The sequence below is a fragment of the Ziziphus jujuba genome, chromosome 10 (assembly GCF_031755915.1).
Source record: "Ziziphus jujuba cultivar Dongzao chromosome 10, ASM3175591v1".
Classification (NCBI taxonomy): Eukaryota; Viridiplantae; Streptophyta; class Magnoliopsida; order Rosales; family Rhamnaceae; genus Ziziphus; species Ziziphus jujuba.
Window position 1 is genome coordinate 21450688 of NC_083388.1, and position 19146 is coordinate 21469833.

General features: G+C 35.2%; 5 protein-coding genes across 7 annotated transcripts; all 5 read right to left on the reverse strand.

The window, feature by feature from the left end:
- Positions 1 to 402: 402 nt before the first annotated feature.
- On the reverse strand, positions 403 to 3944 carry LOC107411864 (uncharacterized). The gene is made up of 7 exons (XM_016019529.4): positions 3517 to 3944; positions 2878 to 2996; positions 2724 to 2789; positions 2374 to 2571; positions 1777 to 1895; positions 1415 to 1520; positions 403 to 1121 (listed from the first exon to the last, which is right to left on the reverse strand). The coding sequence occupies exons 1-7, from the start codon at positions 3740 to 3742 to the stop codon at positions 570 to 572; spliced, it is 1386 nt and encodes a 461-aa protein (XP_015875015.2). The 5' UTR covers positions 3743 to 3944; the 3' UTR covers positions 403 to 569.
- A 749-nt stretch (positions 3945 to 4693) lies between these two features.
- LOC107411898 (uncharacterized) lies at positions 4694 to 6767 on the reverse strand. 2 transcript variants are annotated; one of them, XM_016019572.4, is made up of 3 exons: positions 6608 to 6767; positions 6038 to 6341; positions 4694 to 4978 (listed from the first exon to the last, which is right to left on the reverse strand). In XM_016019572.4, exons 2-3 carry the CDS (start codon positions 6288 to 6290, stop codon positions 4944 to 4946), a joined length of 288 nt encoding a protein of 95 aa, XP_015875058.1. In that variant the 5' UTR covers positions 6291 to 6341; positions 6608 to 6767; the 3' UTR covers positions 4694 to 4943. The 2 variants fall into 2 exon arrangements, with proteins under 2 accessions (XP_015875058.1, XP_015875059.1); XM_016019573.4 differs by having other exon boundaries at positions 6038 to 6334; positions 6608 to 6765.
- A 1097-nt stretch (positions 6768 to 7864) lies between these two features.
- On the reverse strand, positions 7865 to 11121 carry LOC107411874 (uncharacterized). The gene is made up of 8 exons (XM_016019540.4): positions 10554 to 11121; positions 10190 to 10267; positions 9941 to 10083; positions 9749 to 9819; positions 9304 to 9399; positions 8420 to 8512; positions 8203 to 8300; positions 7865 to 8091 (listed from the first exon to the last, which is right to left on the reverse strand). Exons 1-7 carry the CDS (start codon positions 10998 to 11000, stop codon positions 8218 to 8220), a joined length of 1011 nt encoding a protein of 336 aa, XP_015875026.3. The 5' UTR covers positions 11001 to 11121; the 3' UTR covers positions 7865 to 8091; positions 8203 to 8217.
- Positions 11122 to 11807: 686 nt separating this feature from the next.
- LOC107411871 (ATP-dependent Clp protease proteolytic subunit-related protein 3, chloroplastic) lies at positions 11808 to 15933 on the reverse strand. Of its 2 annotated transcripts, XM_016019536.4 has the most exons (10): positions 15531 to 15930; positions 14842 to 14943; positions 13833 to 13955; positions 13627 to 13686; positions 13051 to 13147; positions 12898 to 12971; positions 12689 to 12742; positions 12519 to 12602; positions 12293 to 12419; positions 11808 to 12111 (listed from the first exon to the last, which is right to left on the reverse strand). In XM_016019536.4, the coding sequence occupies exons 1-9, from the start codon at positions 15816 to 15818 to the stop codon at positions 12324 to 12326; spliced, it is 978 nt and encodes a 325-aa protein (XP_015875022.2). In that variant the 5' UTR covers positions 15819 to 15930; the 3' UTR covers positions 11808 to 12111; positions 12293 to 12323. The 2 variants fall into 2 exon arrangements, with proteins under 2 accessions (XP_015875022.2, XP_015875023.3); XM_016019537.4 differs by lacking the exons at positions 12293 to 12419; positions 12519 to 12602; positions 12689 to 12742 and having other exon boundaries at positions 15531 to 15933.
- Positions 15934 to 16786: 853 nt separating this feature from the next.
- LOC107411865 (REF/SRPP-like protein At3g05500) lies at positions 16787 to 18929 on the reverse strand. The gene is made up of 3 exons (XM_016019530.4): positions 18601 to 18929; positions 17973 to 18197; positions 16787 to 17482 (listed from the first exon to the last, which is right to left on the reverse strand). Exons 1-3 carry the CDS (start codon positions 18634 to 18636, stop codon positions 16991 to 16993), a joined length of 753 nt encoding a protein of 250 aa, XP_015875016.2. The 5' UTR covers positions 18637 to 18929; the 3' UTR covers positions 16787 to 16990.
- Positions 18930 to 19146: the final 217 nt, after the last annotated feature.

The following is a 19146-nucleotide window of genomic DNA, read 5'->3' on the forward strand; positions in this document are numbered from 1 at the left end:
CTTGTTTATTTAAATTTGTGAACTGTTGATTTTGGATCCTCGGATATGCTGAGGAGTCGCTGCTAATGCCAAAGGTTGATACTTTACAAAAATGCTAAGTGGATACAATGGCATTTGACAAAGAATAACAAATTAACTTTAAGCTATGCATAGGGGAAATGAATTTAACCAAACCAGTAATTTTGATTTATATCATAAATATTTTTAATATCGCTGCTCATACACTAAGCATACTTGCAATGGTAATTGGCTAGTTGGCTAGTGATCATTTATGGTTTATCACCATTTTTAAACTGATGTGGCTTTCAAATCACCAAATTGAATCAAATTTTCACTTCCAGTTACAGTAAACAGATGATCCTTTTTCTTCTTCTATTATTATTATTATTATTATTTTTGATGAAAACAAACAAATGATCACAAAAAATGATTTTTTTTTTTTTTTTTTTTTTTGGGGCTCCGGAACTTACATCAAATTGTTCTCTCTTTATGTAAAGACGAGCTATAACACTAATAATAGTTATCGGGAAAGCCAAAATTCTATTTTACACCACCACCCTGTACTAATTCTACTGTCGTAGTGCATGAGCTTCCAAAAATTGCTTCCATGCTTTTAAGGGGCCAACCTCTCTAGGTCTAGAAACTTTCTGGGATTTACGATTCATAAATAAACCTCTGGCGGCAAAACTCATAAACTCCGTCGGGTCCATGAAACCATGCATCCTCGATGCAATCCCTCTTTCGTCGGAGAATCCAACTTTGAAATGCCAATCAGAAGATGATGGCTCTTTTTGGTAACTAGCCTCTAGCTTAGGTTGGATTTGAATTTCTTCTTTCGTCCCTTTATCATCTTCACTCGACGTAAGGCTCCCCATACCAAATGATTCCCAATCAACCTGCTGCAAAATCTCAGCCGCTCGTTCTGTGTTCCTAAAAGGTCGATTTTGTAATTCAAATTCTTGTTGAAGAACTAATTTGTCAAGCTGAACCTTCAATTCATGGAGTTGATGACCGATTCTTGAAGCTGCAGCATCATGTAGTTTTCCTCTGGGTAAACTTTTGGCTCCTTCAGAATTGAGCAAATCATCAAATTGGATAGGATCACCAATAATTACTGTCACCTAGACATTCAAGCATGTGTAAAAAAATTAGCATGCTGCAGAGATGGTTGTGTGCCGGGGAATTAAGTGTTCTAGGAAAGATTATGCAACTGCATCCAAATATAGAACTGTTAGATGACCATTTATACCATATCAATATGATTGGACAACATACATGCATTTGGTTAAAATCCGAGCTCTTAATAGTACAATACTGTAACTAATTGATGAGGAAGGACATTAATTTATCTTGAAAAGATAGAAGCACAGTGTCTCAGAAATTTCTATGACAAAGCAAGCGCTAGACTACATACCGTCTTGCCAATCCTTGGGAAGTTCGCCCCAATTGGCATAATGTCCTGCATCCCAGTATGTACAAATGGAACAACCAAGGGTATATTGTCAGCATCAAGGACCAACCTGTAAGGCATGAATTTAAATGGTCACCGCACAATGTTTCAGAAGCACCAAAAAAAAAAAATAACAAATAGAAATGATAACATACAACAACTGCAATAGAAACACAGGTCTTTTCAAGAGCAAGTTGATCAAAGGGGAGTACTGAAAGTATTAAGTATTTTGTTGCAAGAAAATACCGTCTCTTTTATCACAACAGATTCTATTAATCATATCAACGAGAAATAGATATCTCCTATTAAGCAATTCAGAACCTCACCTTCCAACACCTCTCTTGGAATGTCCCATGGTTTTTCCACCATCTCGAGAACGGCTACCTTCTGGGAAAATGTGAACCCAGCCACCCTGATTCAATTTGGAGATAGCCATGTCCATGCCCTGAAACAATTAAAAAGGAATGATGAGAACTTAATCATATTTATTTACACAAAAAAAAAAAAAAAAAAAAAAGCATATTCCAATTAAGATATAGATCAAAAGATCAGATCCAAGCTTATCAACATAAATCGTTATAGACCAACCAAACTTTTTCCCACCTATAATAGCATTCTGCAACAGGTTGGTGAACGGAGATCCCTAACCAGAACTATTTTAACTCACACAACCCCATATGATACAGCAGAATGCTAAAAGATAAGTACGTTATTATTCTAAACTTTGTATTAATAGAGAAATTACTCCAAATGACAATGTAATTTAATGGTTCGACACAGTCAGACCAAGGAACAGATGGAGATGATATACCCATGTTAACTTTAACTGTTTGACAAATTTCAAATAATTGAAAAACTAAGCAATAGCATTTTAAACTGTTATAAAGTCTCCTGCCAAATAAAAGACATGACAGGAAAATTACCTTCTGATAAATTCCATCACCTCGAGAAACTGGCAAGACTTTGACAGATTTAAAGAAAGCAGAAGTCACAGGATTTTTAAAACATCGATCTGAAGCACAAAGTGTCCATCTCAAGTTCTGAGCATCCAGAAGAACGCGTGGAGGAAGCAATGCAGAAATAACAAATGGATCATCAACAGAAGCAACATGATTGCTCACCTGAAGCAAAAAAAAGAAAAAAATATAATAGTCCCTCGCCAGTATATACTATAATATAAATTTAGGAAATTGATAACCAAAAGAGAGGTCAATATCAGATAAAACAACTGAATATCAATCATAAAACCATAGAAATAATGACAGAACCATACCGTTATAAGAGGCTTGCCCTTTGGTCTATTTAGCAATGCCTCATGTAACTTTTCTGCACCAAATATCTGTTTTGTCCAACAACCCAAATTAATCATTGAAAACCTCAACTAGTTTAATAAAGTTACAGGGTCAAAATAAAACCTCCTACCGTACCTGTATACGGTTTAATCCATGCATAAACACATGGCAGACATTTCCAAGAACAGGAACAGCCACAGCTTGAAGCATTCGAAGTATGGTTGAATCTTCTTCAGCATTGAACTCCTTGCTCACTGCAGCAACAAGCATTGATCGTTTGTAAAGCATAAAATCTTCTGAGAATTCACACACATCCAAGCACAAACAACACAGCTAATAACAAAACTTGGAAGCCATTATAGCCCCCAAAAGAATCAATGTCAAGTTGCTACATAAAAAAAATAAAATTAAAGCCAATATTGAATCCAATGCCATGCTGAATATCCCAAGGCGTGCTCGTATTTCAATTTCAACTTAATCTTACACTTAAAAAGCAATAGCAAAATATTATTTATAATTAATTGCTGCAAAATATATTATTAAATTATTACTCAAATTGCATTAATTCGCTATCAAAACTAAATCGGACACACTCAGAAACCCATGCAGCCAATGCGTCAATTAAGAAAAGCACTTACGAATGATCAAAAACGCAATTGCACAACGAAAAAAATAAATAAACAAATAAAAGGCGAAAACCAGAAAGAACAATTAGAAAATTTCCATCTCACATTACAGAAACAAAAACAAGAAGAAGCAGTATGAAATAGCTACCTCGTTTGCGGTAGAAAGTGGAGGAAGAAGGAAGAGACTCCCTACGGAAGTCACGGAATTGCTTGAGCCAACGTTGAAAAGTGACGGAGAAGGAAGCGTCGGCGACGATGGGATGGCGGCGGAGCCTCCAGTCGACGGCCACTCTGAAGCGGTCCCTGAGGCGGAGCTGCAAGGACCGAGCCTTCTCTTTCCACAGATCTCTGCGATCGATCCAAGCCGCCGCCATAACAACAATTTTACAGAAATTTCTAGAGAGAGAAAGAGAGAGGAGAGAGAGAGTAGGAGATGCGCGAGTGTAGAGCAACAACAATTAAAAAATAGCACGACTCCGAGAAGAGGGTTCGCGGGCCAGTGCGTTTCGTCAGTCGCAATGGAGCTAAAGGAGCACTGTGTATGCCATGTGATTTTCTAAATTTTATATTTTGGACCAACTTTCTAATTCTTCTACGTTTTTTAATTATTTATTCGAGCGAGATAAATATCAGTAACTGACGGACCCACGTTGAGGTACACGTGGCAGAGATTTTGGATAAACACGGCCCCACGGAGGGAATAGCCGTTAAAAACAGGCCTATTGGGCCAGCCCGGACAATGTTAATAAACTTCCAGATCCACCATCATTCTCTTTTTTTCATCTTTTTTTTTTTTTTTTTTTTTCAACTCTCTTTGTGCTTTTTGCAAACGTGTAGAACCTTCCTCTCTTTATTATTATTATTTTTTAAAATTTATACTAAAATAATAAATCTTTTTTTGGGTAGTTTTTCACTTAAAAGTTCTAGCGATTTTCTTCACCACCCACTTATTTTTATTGTTCTTGCGAGTTCGAAGAAGTTGAGGTTTAGGCCTATTCTTCCAAACAAATTGGACTCCCAAACATACACCATAATGGTCGTGTCTGAAAATACATGTGAATATAATTTTTTTTTTCCCCTCATTTTGATATTATGATTTATTGCCATCTCGCTCTCTACTTTACTACAATTCAAACTTCATTGGAACCTATATTTTAGTTATTGTTTGACAGAGATTATGGCGATTGGATGAATTTTGTTGAATCTGTCCACAAGAGCTCGATGAAATATATTCCACCAACCAAAATGCGCGATGAAATCACTCCACAGCCTTATATCCAAATCTAAAGAAGCTTTCTCCAAACATAAATGCTTTGGATACTGCATTAGAATTTCCAATTTTCACATGCTCTGAATATTGCTTTTGGAACTGGAGAGTATGACAAGTTTGAAACGAAAATCACAAAATAATGCTAAATCACAAAGATTTTGCACCCAAAACTATTACCATCGAAATCATTCTTTCAGCTTTTTATACAGCCTATGCCTCATCAAGAAACTTAAAAAAAAATTTTAAAAAAATGACAACGAAATAGGGTCCTCATAGTGCCATTACTGTCCTAATACCATCTCTGCCTATTTGTCAAACTCCCATATAACGCCTCCATCCTCTGCAAAAAACCAAAACAATAAAGATTTTAGCACGAATTCTAATTATTACAATCAATTCAAAATAAAAAATAAAAAAGAAAAGAGAGAGAGAGAGAACTTGGAACAGCCATAAAATTTAAGACCATGTTACTACAGGCTTTTTGCATTCTAGGAGAATAGTAACCTTCTATGAATATTAGTGTATTTGCATTCTATGATTTCCTTCTTAGCTCTATGAAATTCATCTCAAATAACAAATCAAATCTTTTTCTGGGAGATAATGATAGAGGCTTTATAAGCATGCATGGCAATCGACAACAGTTACCATGGTGCTTGGTGTGCAGTTATACTTCTTATCCCTTTTCAACATTATTTTAAGTAATAGGAAACGGAAAAAAGAAAAAAAGCCAAAAAAAAAAATATTGTACATAGTTTTTTTTTTTTTTTTTTTTACTTTCAGTCTGTAAAACATTTTAGAGAGACTAAATCTGTTATGTATCATGTCAGCAACCGGTCTAAAGGATAAACCTACCAAACGAGAGACAAACGAAAAATTAAGTCACTAAAAAAGGCTATATTAATCATAAAAGATTCATAAACCCAATATATCTGTTCCTAACTTCCTATATAATCGCACCCACAAATAAGATTACATGCCTATGTGTATATTCAATGCATTTCACAGCTATGTTTAGCAGAACTTGGAGCAAGCTACTAAAGCCAGCCCTTCACTTTCACTATGCTAAATGCACACCTAAGACATTATTAACAAGCAGCCCAAATCCAACAAATTAAACTTTAATTTGTTTCTAGTTTGGTTTATGAATGATGAGGCCCTGGTTGTTCTTCTATGGCATACGGATTGGAGCATGATTTTAATTTCTCAGTATCATATTGGAAGCATTACCAAAAATGCATAATTTCTCACTCTAAATGCTCAGTACTGCTATGCGTTTGAGTTAGTAAAAGCAATAATCTTTGACCAAAATGGGTTTCAATTCCAGCCTAGGGAACAAAATAAAACAAACAATAAAAAAATAAAAAAGAAAAAAGAAAAATCAAGGGCATAATATAGATACCTTTAACTTTCTTGTCAATCCAGATCTCCAAGAGCATGCCAGCACCAATCCCACCAGCAATACAGGCACCATAGAAAGCGAGGTTATAGGATAGAGATCTTCGGGGAAGGAAATAATAGTCGGGAATTTGCCTAATCTTCTTGGGAAGACGCTTCCTAATGACGGGCTTAGAACCAGGATCTTTCTGCAAATCAGTACCAACTGCTTTCCAATCCACCCCTTTCAATGGGTCTTTTGTCTCTTCGCTTCCCATTACTCTCACCCTCTGTTCTACTCCACTTAACACCTAATATGAAGCTATAAACTGCATAAAACCATCAAATTTGAAATTAAGGAACCAAAAAAAAAAAAAAAAAAAATCTAACTAAAAATATTGAATGCCTACTGCCCTGGTAATAGTTATCATCAGTTGGTAATAGAAATTATCATATGGAAATTAAAATTAAATTTCAAACCAAAGAGATCAGAGTTCTTGGGGTTCAGTTCGTCAAGCTCAAGAACTCGTTGGCCACCCCCCTATTTGGCTACCAAGAGAAATTTGGGGAAGAGAAGTGAAAGAGGAAATATTACCTTGCAAAATCTTTCCAAATAGAAAATGAGCTCAGCTTCTCGTCGCTTTTCTTTTATTTAGTGGCCGAGAAGAAGATGGAAAGTGAAAGAGAAAGAGCAAGAAAATAATCGGCACGGCGCAGGGACGATTGTTGTGGGTACTGGGAGCGAGAAAATTGGTTGGTCCAAACTCCCAACCCGTTTAAGGAATTGATCCGATTACCACCGTAAATGGGTTGACCGCACCCGCTTTTCGTCCAAGTGTTTTTATTTTTTATTTAAAAATAAAAATAATAATAAAAACAAAAAAAGGTGATTTCGATTTAGTTTTCGTTTCATGCGAAATTAAAAAGAAATATATTTTTAAATTAATAAATACCTCTCTTTTTTTTTTTTCCTGAGGAAAATGACATAAATTTTGAAAAAATGTTTTCCTAGATATGCTGTCCCTTGGTTGCATTACGATTGGTTTGTATCAACAAATATATATAGCATCTTTTCCAATAAATATATATATATATATATATGATTTCTCTGGTATGGACGATCTAAATAAATACAGAAACATTCAAAATCAATATTTTTTTGGGATGAAAATGTCAATTTTACTATACATTAAACATATCAAAATCGACATTTTCATTCAAAAAGCATTGATTTTAAATACTTTCATTCAAAAAGCATCGATTTTAAATACGTTTCGCACCGTAAAATTCTCTTATATATATATATATATATATACATATATAAACACACACTTTGCATAATATTTCCTTTGTGCTCTCTAAAATATGTGTATATATATATATATATATATATAGCTTTTCTATGGAAAGCACAATTTTGTGGATGTCTGTTGTTCATGTCAGGCATGCACAGGCACTTTTTAAATGGTACTCCTTGTAGTAGGGCTATCTATATTACAGATTACAAAGTGAAATATATATTCAAAATTTTATCAGTTGAACTAACTATAAAAAATGACAAAGGCTTTACTATCAATTTTACTCCCAATAAGTTTTCGTCTCATGAATTTGTTTATTTCACTTTGTAATCTGTAATAACTAGTTTGAAAATGAAAAATGCCTGAGAGAATCTGAAACTTGGGTCTTAAACTCAATATGTTCTGATTATTTATCCTTAATCTATCACTTAATATAATTACAAGAACACATCTTTATCACCATCCAACTACATGATCTTTACACGAATTGCATTTTTATAACAAATACATATGTCAGTATAGAAAAAGCCAATTAGTAGGTTATAGCTCCAGTCTGATGAATATCAAATTCATATTCCCAGTGTAATGAAAAATAGTTACAATTGCTATGATTAGCGAAATGGCATATACTTTGTTCACAATGGAATGCCATCTGCCTGCAAAAACACAGCAATATCCATGGAACTCACTAATCTTTTTTTCTGCAATCATACAAGTAGATAAAACACTTTTTTGGCTTCTACTTTGAGGTTGATCACTTCGTGAATAAATTACCACTAGCCTGAGAAAGAGAGAAAAGAAAAAGAAAAGAGAAAAAGAGAAAAGTTCAACATTTATCTCGATGCCAAAACGAAGAAGAAAAGGAATAAGGTTTTTGGCAAGTGGTACATACCTTGTAAAGAGTGTGTCAGCAAATAAAAATTTGAAAATTTGGCTTTGAGTCTCCAACATTCAAGTAGTTGACATCTACCGCAACTTCTCCAAGATCATCTGGTGGATACAAAATATACTTGTTTTAAATTCAACCCACCAAAACCAAATTAAAAATCAGTTATGTCAAAATTTCATAACCATGTGCTTGAAGAAACACAGCAGATCAAACTTCAAACCTTCGTATATAGTCCTTGCAGATTTTACATAGTCAGGTATGATGTCTCTGTATATGATTCCTCCAGGACGGGCATCCAGCACCACAAAAACGCCTATATGATCAGTATCAGAACCGTACTAAATTAGCCTATGCAAGAATTTTCTCTTACTTCATTTTTAGATCAAGAATTCTTTATGAAATCATCATGAGTGGGAAAATGAAAAATGAAGCACAAATAATCAAGAAGTTATATTCTCTTCAGGTGATTCATTAAGAAAGAAACTCGATTCCAATGCATTCACTCCATGCAAATTGAGTTTCAATACCCCATTTTCCTTTCAAGTCTAAAACTGAGGCTTAACATTCATATACTTTGATACATTGATACCCCATTTTCTAATCAATTAGTTCAGAACTGCTCATTGATATCTTGCCTGGCAGTAAGTTAAGAAGTATCATGGGGTTAATGCAGTGGAATTGAACAATACTACTTGGAAACCTTTCCCCCCAACCAGATTGCCATCCCAAATTAACAGGAAAGTGAAACAGAAAACAAAAAGCATGAGCATAGGCACAAGCATCCAGAAAAGACAAATAAATGTACATTTAAAAACAGCAGGCACATATGTAACCCAACAAAAATAACAAATATATAATTTATTTGTGTATTATTTTTTCTAGCCTAATATAAATAATCATAAGGTATTTTTCTCATAACAAAATACTAGCTTCCTGGATATTGGCATATTCATTCAATTAAAATAAAAACTCACAAAGAGAAAAAAGAGTCTGACAGTACAAGTAATGCAGTTCTTTTTTAAGCTAACGACTTGTGTACATCAAAACTTTAACAGGTTCATACAGATGCAACTGCATAAAAATTGGATAAGTTGGAGTAGGTACCTGGTGCTTCCCAACTTTTACTTGAATTGCTAGGCAATGGAGCCAGCCAGAGAGTGTTTCGCAAGTTCATTGAATCATCATATGTCACATTTGACCCTGAAAGACAAATATTGATAATAATTTAAAAAAACATACACACAAAAACAATGATGCAGCTTCATGAAACAATCAGACCACTTCTGACATTGATATCATAATAAAAAACTAAGAACTGCCATTAAAGCACCAAACATAGGATTCAAATTTTTTTTTTTTTTTGGTTCTTTATTTCTGACGTTTTTAATTCCTTCCCTCTAAAAATATAAAAGCCGGTAATCTAACTTTTTAAAATGAAACAATATACTAAAGTAGAAACTAAAAAGTGGGAATTTAGTAGGTATGGTTAAATAAACATACCGAATTATAGGAGTAGCATAGAATAATGCAATTATCTACTAAGCTTTACCTATTTGACAAAAACCCATATTATATGGAAACGCTTCTTTATCAAATGCCGGATATTCTTTGGCATGAAACCTGGCAAGTGTAAGCACCAATGGCAGTGAAATATTTTTTATTTTTATGTAATGAAGCTTAAATCTCACATATATCATCCCTGTAATCACCAAAAACAGAAAGAAGAAAGATAGGAACTTACAATATACCAAGTTGTCTGGTGTCTGCGGCAATAAAAAGGTGACCATGAAAGAAATCATAGCGATTCAAAGAAACATCCAATCCAAGTGTTGGACCTCGGGCAGCAATAAGTTCAAACAAGAATTCAAGATATGAATTCAACTCCTACAATTTGACAAGAAAAGACTATATCAATCCAACAAAACAAATAATACATTTCACAACTAATGCAGAGTGAAAATTTCAAGTTTATGTTGCGTTGATACGAAACCTCACTTATGAAGCGCCACCCATAAGGAGATCTAGTGAGTTCACATCGATTTTCTTTGCACCCTTCAACATCAGGAACCTATTCCCGTCATAAACAAAGCATGATGACAATCTAGGCATCAAATTTGATTTACAATTCTTAATTATTAGCCATGAATAGCAATCCTCACAAATCCATAAAAAACATAGTGTATATATAATAAACAGAACCCAAAAGTACATAGTTTCTTTAGAAGAACACAAAACACAACATAAACAAGGATACTAGTTTTAAACACCAATTTCGGAACCCAGAAAAGCAGAGCCAACCTACATATAATTTGCATTCATGAAAATAGAAACGGAGTTCAATTGAAAAAACCGACAGGGATTATAGTAGGATCGAGCGCAGCATGGATAGCAGCAGGATCACCACCAGAATCGAAGGCAAGGCGGGCCAATTCTAAAACTGGCTGGGGAGGCCACCAAATAAGCTCATCCTCCTCTCTCCGGCTCCGACGACCATGTCCGTTAAAACCCAAGCTCCTTCTACCGTAAGGCCTTTGAGGGACCGGTTTGATCAAAGTTGGAGTAAAGGGTACAAGGAATTTGAAGCAGGAATTAAGTTGCCGAGCTACAAGAGGATTGACGGTTGACGAACGGTGTTTGGGGCCTAGAACTGAGAGCAAGTCCGAAGGTGTGGCTTTGGGGGTTGTGATACTGGTCGAAGGTGATGAGAATGAAAATGGTTTGGACGAGGATGAAGCTGCCGAGAGAGAGAATGAGAGGGAGACAAAAATGGTGAATCTGAGCGAGAAAGAAGGATTGCCCATCACTCTCCTCCTCCGTGTCTCCACTTCTCTTCCCTTGCCATGCTCATCATAAAACACGGCAGAGAGGAAAATCTATTTGTCTCAAAAGCCAGCCCTGTTCAGTTAATCCACGAAACTGACCACTGCAATAATTGTCTATTCATTTAATTTATAATGTAAATTAGTCAAAAATAAAAATAATTATTATATAAAGTTACTTCAATTTTCAATGGCTGTAGAATCCTTTTATCTTTCTGCATTTATACTGGAATAATAAAATAAATTATTAGAATACATACAAGATGAGTGTGTTTTATGGAGTTTGTTTTACTGGGAAAAACTAGTTAATATAAAAATTAGAGATTGCTTTTATATAAAAACTGTAATTTTTAAAATATTTTTTCATTAAATTTTTGTTATTATTAAAAAATTTGATTATTCCATTAATCGAGTATAGAATCGTTCCGTTACTAACTTTTAGTTGGTGGAAAATAGAAATCAAGTAAAAAATAGATTGTGTGATTTTAGTTTAATTTAAAATGACTTTTTTGAATCAATTAATTATTCTTTTACAACTTTGGATGACCATTTTCTCCTGTAAGATTTCATGCCCCGAATAAATAGCATACCCAATCAGCCATCATGGATCTAGTCTCAATTTCTTTCTGCACAGTCGCAGAAAAGTAGGATTAAGGATTAAATATGTTTTGTATATTATTCAGACAGAAACCGACTCTCTGCATGCAATCCATCATAGTATAAACAAACTTCAAAGTAAATCTTATATATACATACATACATCATACAATCCAAGTTGGAACCAACAGATTTGGTGGTGACTAAATTTTCTTCAATGGATTCATTAAAAGAAAATAATATTCAAAGGTTCCACTCAAAATCGTATTGACATTACTAGTTCTATCACCAACACATTAAGTGGTTCCATTCAATTTCCGATGGACAATCAAATGATCCCAAGTATATTCTGGATTTTCCAATACAAGCTCAAGTTTCAGTTCCTGGCTATAGCACTACCTAGCTCAGTACAAGAACTAAAAGGGATCAAATTCATATGACAATTTGTTTAGTAGCAAATGGCCGTGCGGTGTCGTCTCACGTTGCAAGTTTCAGCCTACAAGCGTATACAAATATCTCATAAATATAGAAAAACATTGTCACCCCAAGAAAAATAATGATAAAATAACTCTCCCAACAAGAATATAAGTACTTGTCTTCATTGAACAAAAATTATTTTCAATCAAATATTTTAGATTAAGGTGCTTTGTATGGTTTTGATAAAAGACTATTTTTACCTATGATGATTAGGTTGTATACACTATAAAATTAAAACCCATCTACAACTTTGATTCCAGCACCCTTGTCCCAGTCCTCTGGAGGTGCCACATCTGCCATAATCTTCTCTTGACCACGCCAAAGAATCTGCAGTTGGGATCACCAAACCTAATCGGTCATATCCAACACACTTACGTGGCACATAAGATAAGCTAGAGGATTGTATGTATGCCAATACAAACTAACCTTATCAATCACCCCAAATTCTTTAGCTCTTGTAGAATCCATGTAATATGGTCTTTTCATCACCTTATTTACGGTCTCTTCTGACTAATAAAAGATCAAATAAGACAATGAGTTGCTCTTGTATTTACCAGAAACTTACAATGATGGATGAGGTAGTATATTATACTTACATTCCCTGTGTGTTCGGCTAGAAGTCTTATAAGGGTATCCCTATTTGTTATTGCCTGAAAAATTTAGGCCAAATTCAGAGTTCTAGATTTTGAATTATTACTTCGAAGTTTAAAGGTTTTGAACATATAAAGGCACTAACATGAGTGCTCAATCCATTGCTATGGTTGAACTACAAGATGGAATCAGAGAACGATTAATAATAACTAACCTCTTTTGCACGAATAAGCACATCACTAGCAGGCATCAACCCAGATGATGGGATACGTGGCTGTTGGATCATTGCTGAAACAGAATCAAATAGAATGATGAAAATTCCAGTACTTCCAGACTGCAAAAATTAGAAAAGCGGATTGCAACATACCTTTGGCATGTGGCATCATAAACCGTTTGCCCTCACTTCCAGCAGCAAGTAATAGACAGGCTTGACCTATAGCAGCCCCAACAGCAACTGTATGTATCTAGAAAAGCAATATAACAAACATTCAATTAGGTAAAAGGTGAAGATACTATTGTCATATTTCATTATGTTGGGTAAATATTGATGTCATATTCAACAACAAAGAGGCTATTTCATGCAGAAACTGGTTAGAGATCATGTAACATGACCAGTAACTAATATATTAGCCATTTTCCTTTGTTTTGAAACTAAAGTCCATTGAACAAACGGAAATGTTTTAGGAACAGGGCAGCCAAAAACTTATATCGTAAACAATCTCCACTACTTCCCAAAATTTATAAAAAAGCAACACCACCACATCATCCCACTCAACAGGCAGAACTGGCACAATGCAACTGCCTCACAATGGCCATTATTGTGCCAAAGTAGTGACACAGCCAGGTAAGTAACTCTATATCCATGACAGTAAGACTACCACTATCAGTATTACATTAATAGAAAAACTACCAGAAAAATGACCTTTTGGAATATGGAACTCACCTCATTGTCTAACTGCATCATTGCATCATAGATAGCAAAACCCTCTGTTTCCATTCCAACCTAATTGATAAGCATTTTATATCCATGAAATAAGTGTATAATACGCGAGAGAGAGAGAGAGAGAGAGAGAGAGAGAGAGGATCCAATGGATTAAAGAAACAAAAAAATGAAAACCAAAAGTGAATTGAGATCAATGTAACACTTACAGTTTCACCATCATCACGTGTTGTCCCTGTAGAGTTTATGTAAATATATATCGGTTCTTTAGGATCCATCCACTGCAGGTACATCAACTCTGCTACAACAAGTTCCGAGACAGCTGGCACTAACTGAATATAGAAATGGTCAGCACCATAAACATCCATAACATGCAAGAACAGTAAGATGATGATGGCTAAAACTCCAAAGTGCCAATTATTGCTTTATCATACAACATGCTGCTGCAGATTACATATATATATATATATATATATATTAAATCAAGTCTTCTGCAGGAATGAGATGCATAAAATTACAAGGAAAGAAAAGAAAAGCATAAGGATCATGGTATTGAGGGATTAAAAGGACACAGATTATATTTCTAAATTCAAATTTCAATGTAATCAGGTTATGGGAGCATATGATAAATAGGGCCCCAAAATATGTCATTTCATCTGCGGAGCATCTAGTCAATCCCCTAAATAAGCAAGAGTGCAGTTATAGCACAAAAAAAAGAGAGAATAAATAGCAACAAAGGCAATTAACTGGTTCAAACCAAAAACTGAGGTTCAAAAGGATGGTCCAATCAAGTCCCATTAAACCACAAGAACAAAAACACTACTACCAGATGGCTTCAGGTTCAGAGATCTCCATTTCATTAAGGCAAGCCCGTAACTTCAGCATGTTGAAAGTGTTCAAATAAGTTGCCGATCCATTTTTTAATGTAGAAGAAAAGAATCCCCACTTTACCATCAGTAGGTTAGAAGGGCAGCAGCGAACAATCTGCTCTATAAATCAGGTTTGAACTAAAAATCTTATTTCACAACCATCTCTTTCTAATAGGAGTCAGAGAGAAGCAGTTAAAACCTATCTACAGTGGAGTTATTTGGGGGGCAAATTATGGGCCAATGCAAAGCCATTTTTTCACCTCTCCCTAGATCGAAACACCAACGAACAAAACTTAATTGATGATTCTAGAAGATGACAGCAGAAAAAGCATTAGCTTAAGGAACTTACAGGCATTCCAATATAAACTATTCTTCCATGGAGCAGCAGTGATGGCAAGTCAGGTGGCGGCCTCCTCGGTCTGTGTTCATTGTATGAAACTGACCTTTCCACCTAATTCAAACAAGGGTAACATCAACAGACCATATAAGCAATGAAAAAGCAACAAAATGAACATCCCAATAGCATGTTACAACATAACAATTAAAACTTGATTCTTGAAACTAGTTCTAACGAAAGCCATACAATAATATAAAATTAGAGATGCTTTATTTGATGTTTGCTTTGCCAGTTCTTCAGCCTTTCCCAATACAACTTTTTCCCCTACCCAAATGAAAGAAAGGACCTTGCCAAAAAATGATTTTCAGAAATAAAAATAAATAAAAAAGAAACAAAAATCTACCCGTAAGCCAAAATTTAAACCTTGACCAAAAAGAGAAGCGTCCAATCAAATGGTAAGCATGTTGGGAATAAAACCTTCATGTATCAGTTCTTGAAAACCGAACATAATGTGAACCGAATGGAGAGCGTTTTCAATTGGCCAAAAAAAAAAAAAGAAAAAGAAAAAAAAAGAAAAAAAAAACAAAGAAAAAAAAAACAAAGAAAAACTAGGTAACCCAGAACCCATCAAACAAAGTGTGCAGTTTGCAATTCAACAACTAAAATCAGATACGATATGTAGAGGGAGCGAAGAAGAATACTTGGGCAGGGGTAGCCATGAGCTTCGGTGCGTCGAACAAATCCAAATATGGAGGAGTATCAGAGTTGACAGGCCGATTGAGTAACGTCTCGGGTGAAGTTGCAGCCACCGAAGCGAGCTTCGACAAGAAGGGGTCCTTTGGGTTTATAGGGGGGATTGGGATTTTAGCTTTGGCTTTGGCATTCATGGTACAAAGGGTCCTGAAATTTCTACTCCTTAGCCTAACGCATGGTGAAGAAGATGAAGATGGAAGAGAAGTGGAGATGGGCATTTGCAAGCTCATGGCCATTCTATTTTACTTCGCCAAGACACTCTCTGGGTTTTTCCCCAAAGCCAATACAGAGTCGCACAAAATCTACTACTTGTTTCGTTTGTGGTGTGCTGGTGTTTCGTTTTGCTTCGCCGAGAATTCGGCTTTGAAATTGCACAACAAAACTGGGTAACCAGTGACTTGAACTCAACCCGATGGACCCAGAGAGACCACTGGGCCACTCACTTCCAAAGCCCAAATTGCAAATCAGAAATTTAGCATTTTTATCCTTTTCGCTCGTAAAAAGAAATGTATTCGTTGAATTAAAAATAAAAAAAATTGCCCTTTGGAGATATCTTTAGTTTAAAAAATTATCAAAATAAACTTTTATTTTTACTATTAAAAATAGAATATGCATGCAAAATAGAAATGGACTAAGGTTATGAACTTATAATTTATAATTTGATGATCGATCTTAAAAAGGACCATACTCAAATCGGGTTATTTTTTGTGCAGTATACAATTTTTTTAAAATTTTTTTTACAAGTTAATATTTTAAAGAGATACATTAAGTTGGAGGCAAGTTATTTCTTTACTCTATTATTATTTTTTTTTTTTTTCTCTTTATGCGTGTGTGTAGTTAGATGAGAGACGCATATTATAATAGTTTATTCTTAATGGTAATTGGTAAATAAATTGGAAAATGAATCATAAAATTGTTTTTGTGTAATTTATTAACGATATCTTTAACTTCTCATGTTCAGCTTGCAAACCGACACACACGGGCACGTGTTATATTATATTATTCAACCCAATAAAGTATCGTTAATAAATTGTACAGAGGAGCCTAAATTGCGGCTGGTGAATTCTGATTCAAGCTCACCTTTTCCGAGTGGATGTAGAACCTGGAAGAATTTTGGACTAGAACATGTCATGTATTAATATGCAAGTACACATTCACAAAACAACTTAGCACTAAACAGGAAGAAAACAAACAGGACAAGAAATAAGGCAAGACAACAGAAACACATATATGCTGCTCATTTAAAGACAATATCTCTGCATTTTTCCAAAAAACCAAAAACAGACCGAAAAATATATATATATATATATATAATCCAAAAACTATTCCAACCAAATCCAATTCCAACATTTGTTTTGTATTTTCTTCACAATGATAGCATGTATCTCCGAACGACAACACCGAGTCATCAATGAACGGCAACATCAGTTTCATTGTGGCTGGAAAGCAAAGGCTCTGATGCAGCACCTCCATTGCTGAAAACCTTAGCAATCTTCTCTGTAGGAACCAAAGGCAGATAGGAGGCAACTCTGTACCCCTTCTCTGCAGTGTCCATCACAGTTTCATTGTACTTTTCAGAACAGTAAGCTGCAGTTGGCAAAACAACTTGAGCTACCTGGGGAAAGAGAGGAAGCTGATTGAGCTTGTGCCAAGCAGAGACTGCACACTGCTCTGCTTTGGGTTCGTATTTGGCATATAGATCCTTAGCTTTAGGCTCACACTTGGTGTAGACTGATTTAGCCAATTCTGATGCAACGTCCACCACACCAGCACGCTTCACCTCAGAGGCAACGGCACGAGCCACCACTGGGGCATTGTGTGCTGCTGAGAAGGCTTGGGAAGAGACTTGTTTGACTTTCAATGGCACACGGCGGTCCAGCTCGGTCACAGACTCATCAACCTGCAGTTGTTTAAAACAATTTGGTAATCGCTATTTAGAATAACTAAGCAAAGAAGAGACAGCATAGCAAAAAGTTATCTGAATAACGCACAATGGCCAAAAATAAAAAATGCTATGAAAATTGTGTCTAAAGCTAGTAGGGGGGGAAAGAAAAAAAAAAAACATCCAATTAAGTAAAAGCAATTGGACAAATAATTGCACAAACTAATGCCTCGGACCAAGTTCTAGCCCCTCATTATCTAACAGATCAAAATCCATAAAATTAAGATAAAATAAGCCAACATGAAAATTATGGGTCGAAATCAAACATATTTGTCTGACTTCAAACCGACACTTGGCGCATATCACATCATTTCAAGGACTTGGGCTTTAAAAATCATAAATTCCAACCTAGATTACTTGGAATTTTATCCCTATGAAAGCAAGAAACACATTGAAATACATTCATAATTGCTAATGAAATAGCCAATGGAATGGAAGCTGAAAATACCTTGCGATCGACGAACTTCAGAAGCTCAATAGGGACATAATGTAACTTGTTATAGACGGGTCCAACAACGGTTTTGACAGTGCCTTCCACGGTGTCAACGCCGGGCTTCAAAGGGCCTGATTTATCCTTGGCGTAGAAATAGAGTTTCGAAAAGCAAACCAAAGCGTGAATCGTAGCCACTTGAACGAACTCCAAGTACTTGAGCCTCTGTTCCTGCTCCACAGCCTTCCAATAAGAAAGCATAAATGTCAAAAATAATAATAATAATAATAATTAATCAACCAAAAAAAAAAAAAAAACTGCTGGTTTCGCGGGCAAATATTGAGAAAAGAGGAAAAGAAAACTTGTAACTACAACATCATAAAGGGATATTTTATTCATTTCCAATCCATTCTTTTCTCCAAGAATTCCAAATCAAATATACATTGCTACTTTGTTATCTATAAATCATTCAAGAAAAATTTATGGAATTCAAAAACACGTAAATTCCCAAAATTCTCAAACAAAACTTTCACGTAAATTCCTAAAATTCTCAAATCTAATAAAACTAAAACCAGCGTAACAATGATTTCGTAACAGGAAAAACAAAGGAAAAAAAAAAAAAAAAAAGGATCAAAGAGAAACACACCATCTGTTGTTGCGCGTCGAAATTTTCTTGGGCCATGATCAAACTAATCAAGAAAAGCTAGAAATTCCTTCTTTTTGGTGAATCAAAAATGATGTAGGTACTTTTTCAGAGAATCGATATATACGAAGATTGGCGGAATTAGGTTTTGATTTGCTTATGAAGAAGACGAAAGGGTTTTAATTTTATAGGGAAAGGTGTTTACAGATGCTTCGGCGCGGATATCGGTGCAAAGGGACGGTGAGTGACGGTGCGATCAAACGCGTGCGTTTGGTTTTGCTTAATTGGGATGCCGTCAACGCAGTTGCGTTGACTGCTTAGCGATTAAGATTGCTATTTTGCAGTGTATAAAGCAACCTAAAAAAAATAAATAAATAAAATAAAAAAACAAAAAATAAAATGAAAAGGGTGATCGATGGCTGTGGTTACTCCTATTCCCATTGGCGGGTTCAAATTTAACCGGCCTGTAACTTCCAGAGCGTTCTAGAACCTACCAAACCCTGCTTTATTGGGCTCTAACACAATCGGATTGGGCTTAACGACCGGTTG

What these genes read in the sequence shown, in the direction of transcription:
- LOC107411864 (XM_016019529.4), bottom strand. Translation starts at nt 3,742, where the DNA reads ATGGCGGCGGCTTGGATCGATCGCAGAGATCTGTGGAAAGAGAAGGCT. An exon ending in ATGGATTAAACCGTATACAG is followed by an intron (nt 2,790 to 2,877) that starts GTACGGTAGGAG and finishes TGGACAAAACAG; the next exon opens with ATATTTGGTGCAGAAAAGTT. An exon ending in AGGGCAAGCCTCTTATAACG is followed by an intron (nt 2,572 to 2,723) that starts GTATGGTTCTGT and finishes TTTTTGCTTCAG; the next exon opens with GTGAGCAATCATGTTGCTTC.
- LOC107411898 (XM_016019572.4), bottom strand. Translation starts at nt 6,290, where the DNA reads ATGGGAAGCGAAGAGACAAAAGACCCATTGAAAGGGGTGGATTGGAAA. An exon ending in GATTGACAAGAAAGTTAAAG is followed by an intron (nt 4,979 to 6,037) that starts GTATCTATATTA and finishes GGTTTTTTGCAG; the next exon opens with AGGATGGAGGCGTTATATGG.
- LOC107411874 (XM_016019540.4), bottom strand. Translation starts at nt 11,000, where the DNA reads ATGGGCAATCCTTCTTTCTCGCTCAGATTCACCATTTTTGTCTCCCTC. An exon ending in TATGGGTTTTTGTCAAATAG is followed by an intron (nt 9,400 to 9,748) that starts GTAAAGCTTAGT and finishes TTTGTCTTTCAG; the next exon opens with GGTCAAATGTGACATATGAT. An exon ending in TGCAAGGACTATATACGAAG is followed by an intron (nt 8,301 to 8,419) that starts GTTTGAAGTTTG and finishes TGTATCCACCAG; the next exon opens with ATGATCTTGGAGAAGTTGCG.
- LOC107411871 (XM_016019536.4), bottom strand. Translation starts at nt 15,818, where the DNA reads ATGGCCATGAGCTTGCAAATGCCCATCTCCACTTCTCTTCCATCTTCA. An exon ending in TGCTTATTCGTGCAAAAGAG is followed by an intron (nt 12,743 to 12,897) that starts GTTAGTTATTAT and finishes TAAATTTTTCAG; the next exon opens with GCAATAACAAATAGGGATAC. An exon ending in TAGCCGAACACACAGGGAAT is followed by an intron (nt 12,603 to 12,688) that starts GTAAGTATAATA and finishes ATCTTTTATTAG; the next exon opens with TCAGAAGAGACCGTAAATAA.
- LOC107411865 (XM_016019530.4), bottom strand. Translation starts at nt 18,636, where the DNA reads ATGGCCCAAGAAAATTTCGACGCGCAACAACAGATG. An exon ending in TCGACGCGCAACAACAGATG is followed by an intron (nt 18,198 to 18,600) that starts GTGTGTTTCTCT and finishes TCTTATTGGAAG; the next exon opens with GCTGTGGAGCAGGAACAGAG. An exon ending in TGAAGTTCGTCGATCGCAAG is followed by an intron (nt 17,483 to 17,972) that starts GTATTTTCAGCT and finishes AAACAACTGCAG; the next exon opens with GTTGATGAGTCTGTGACCGA.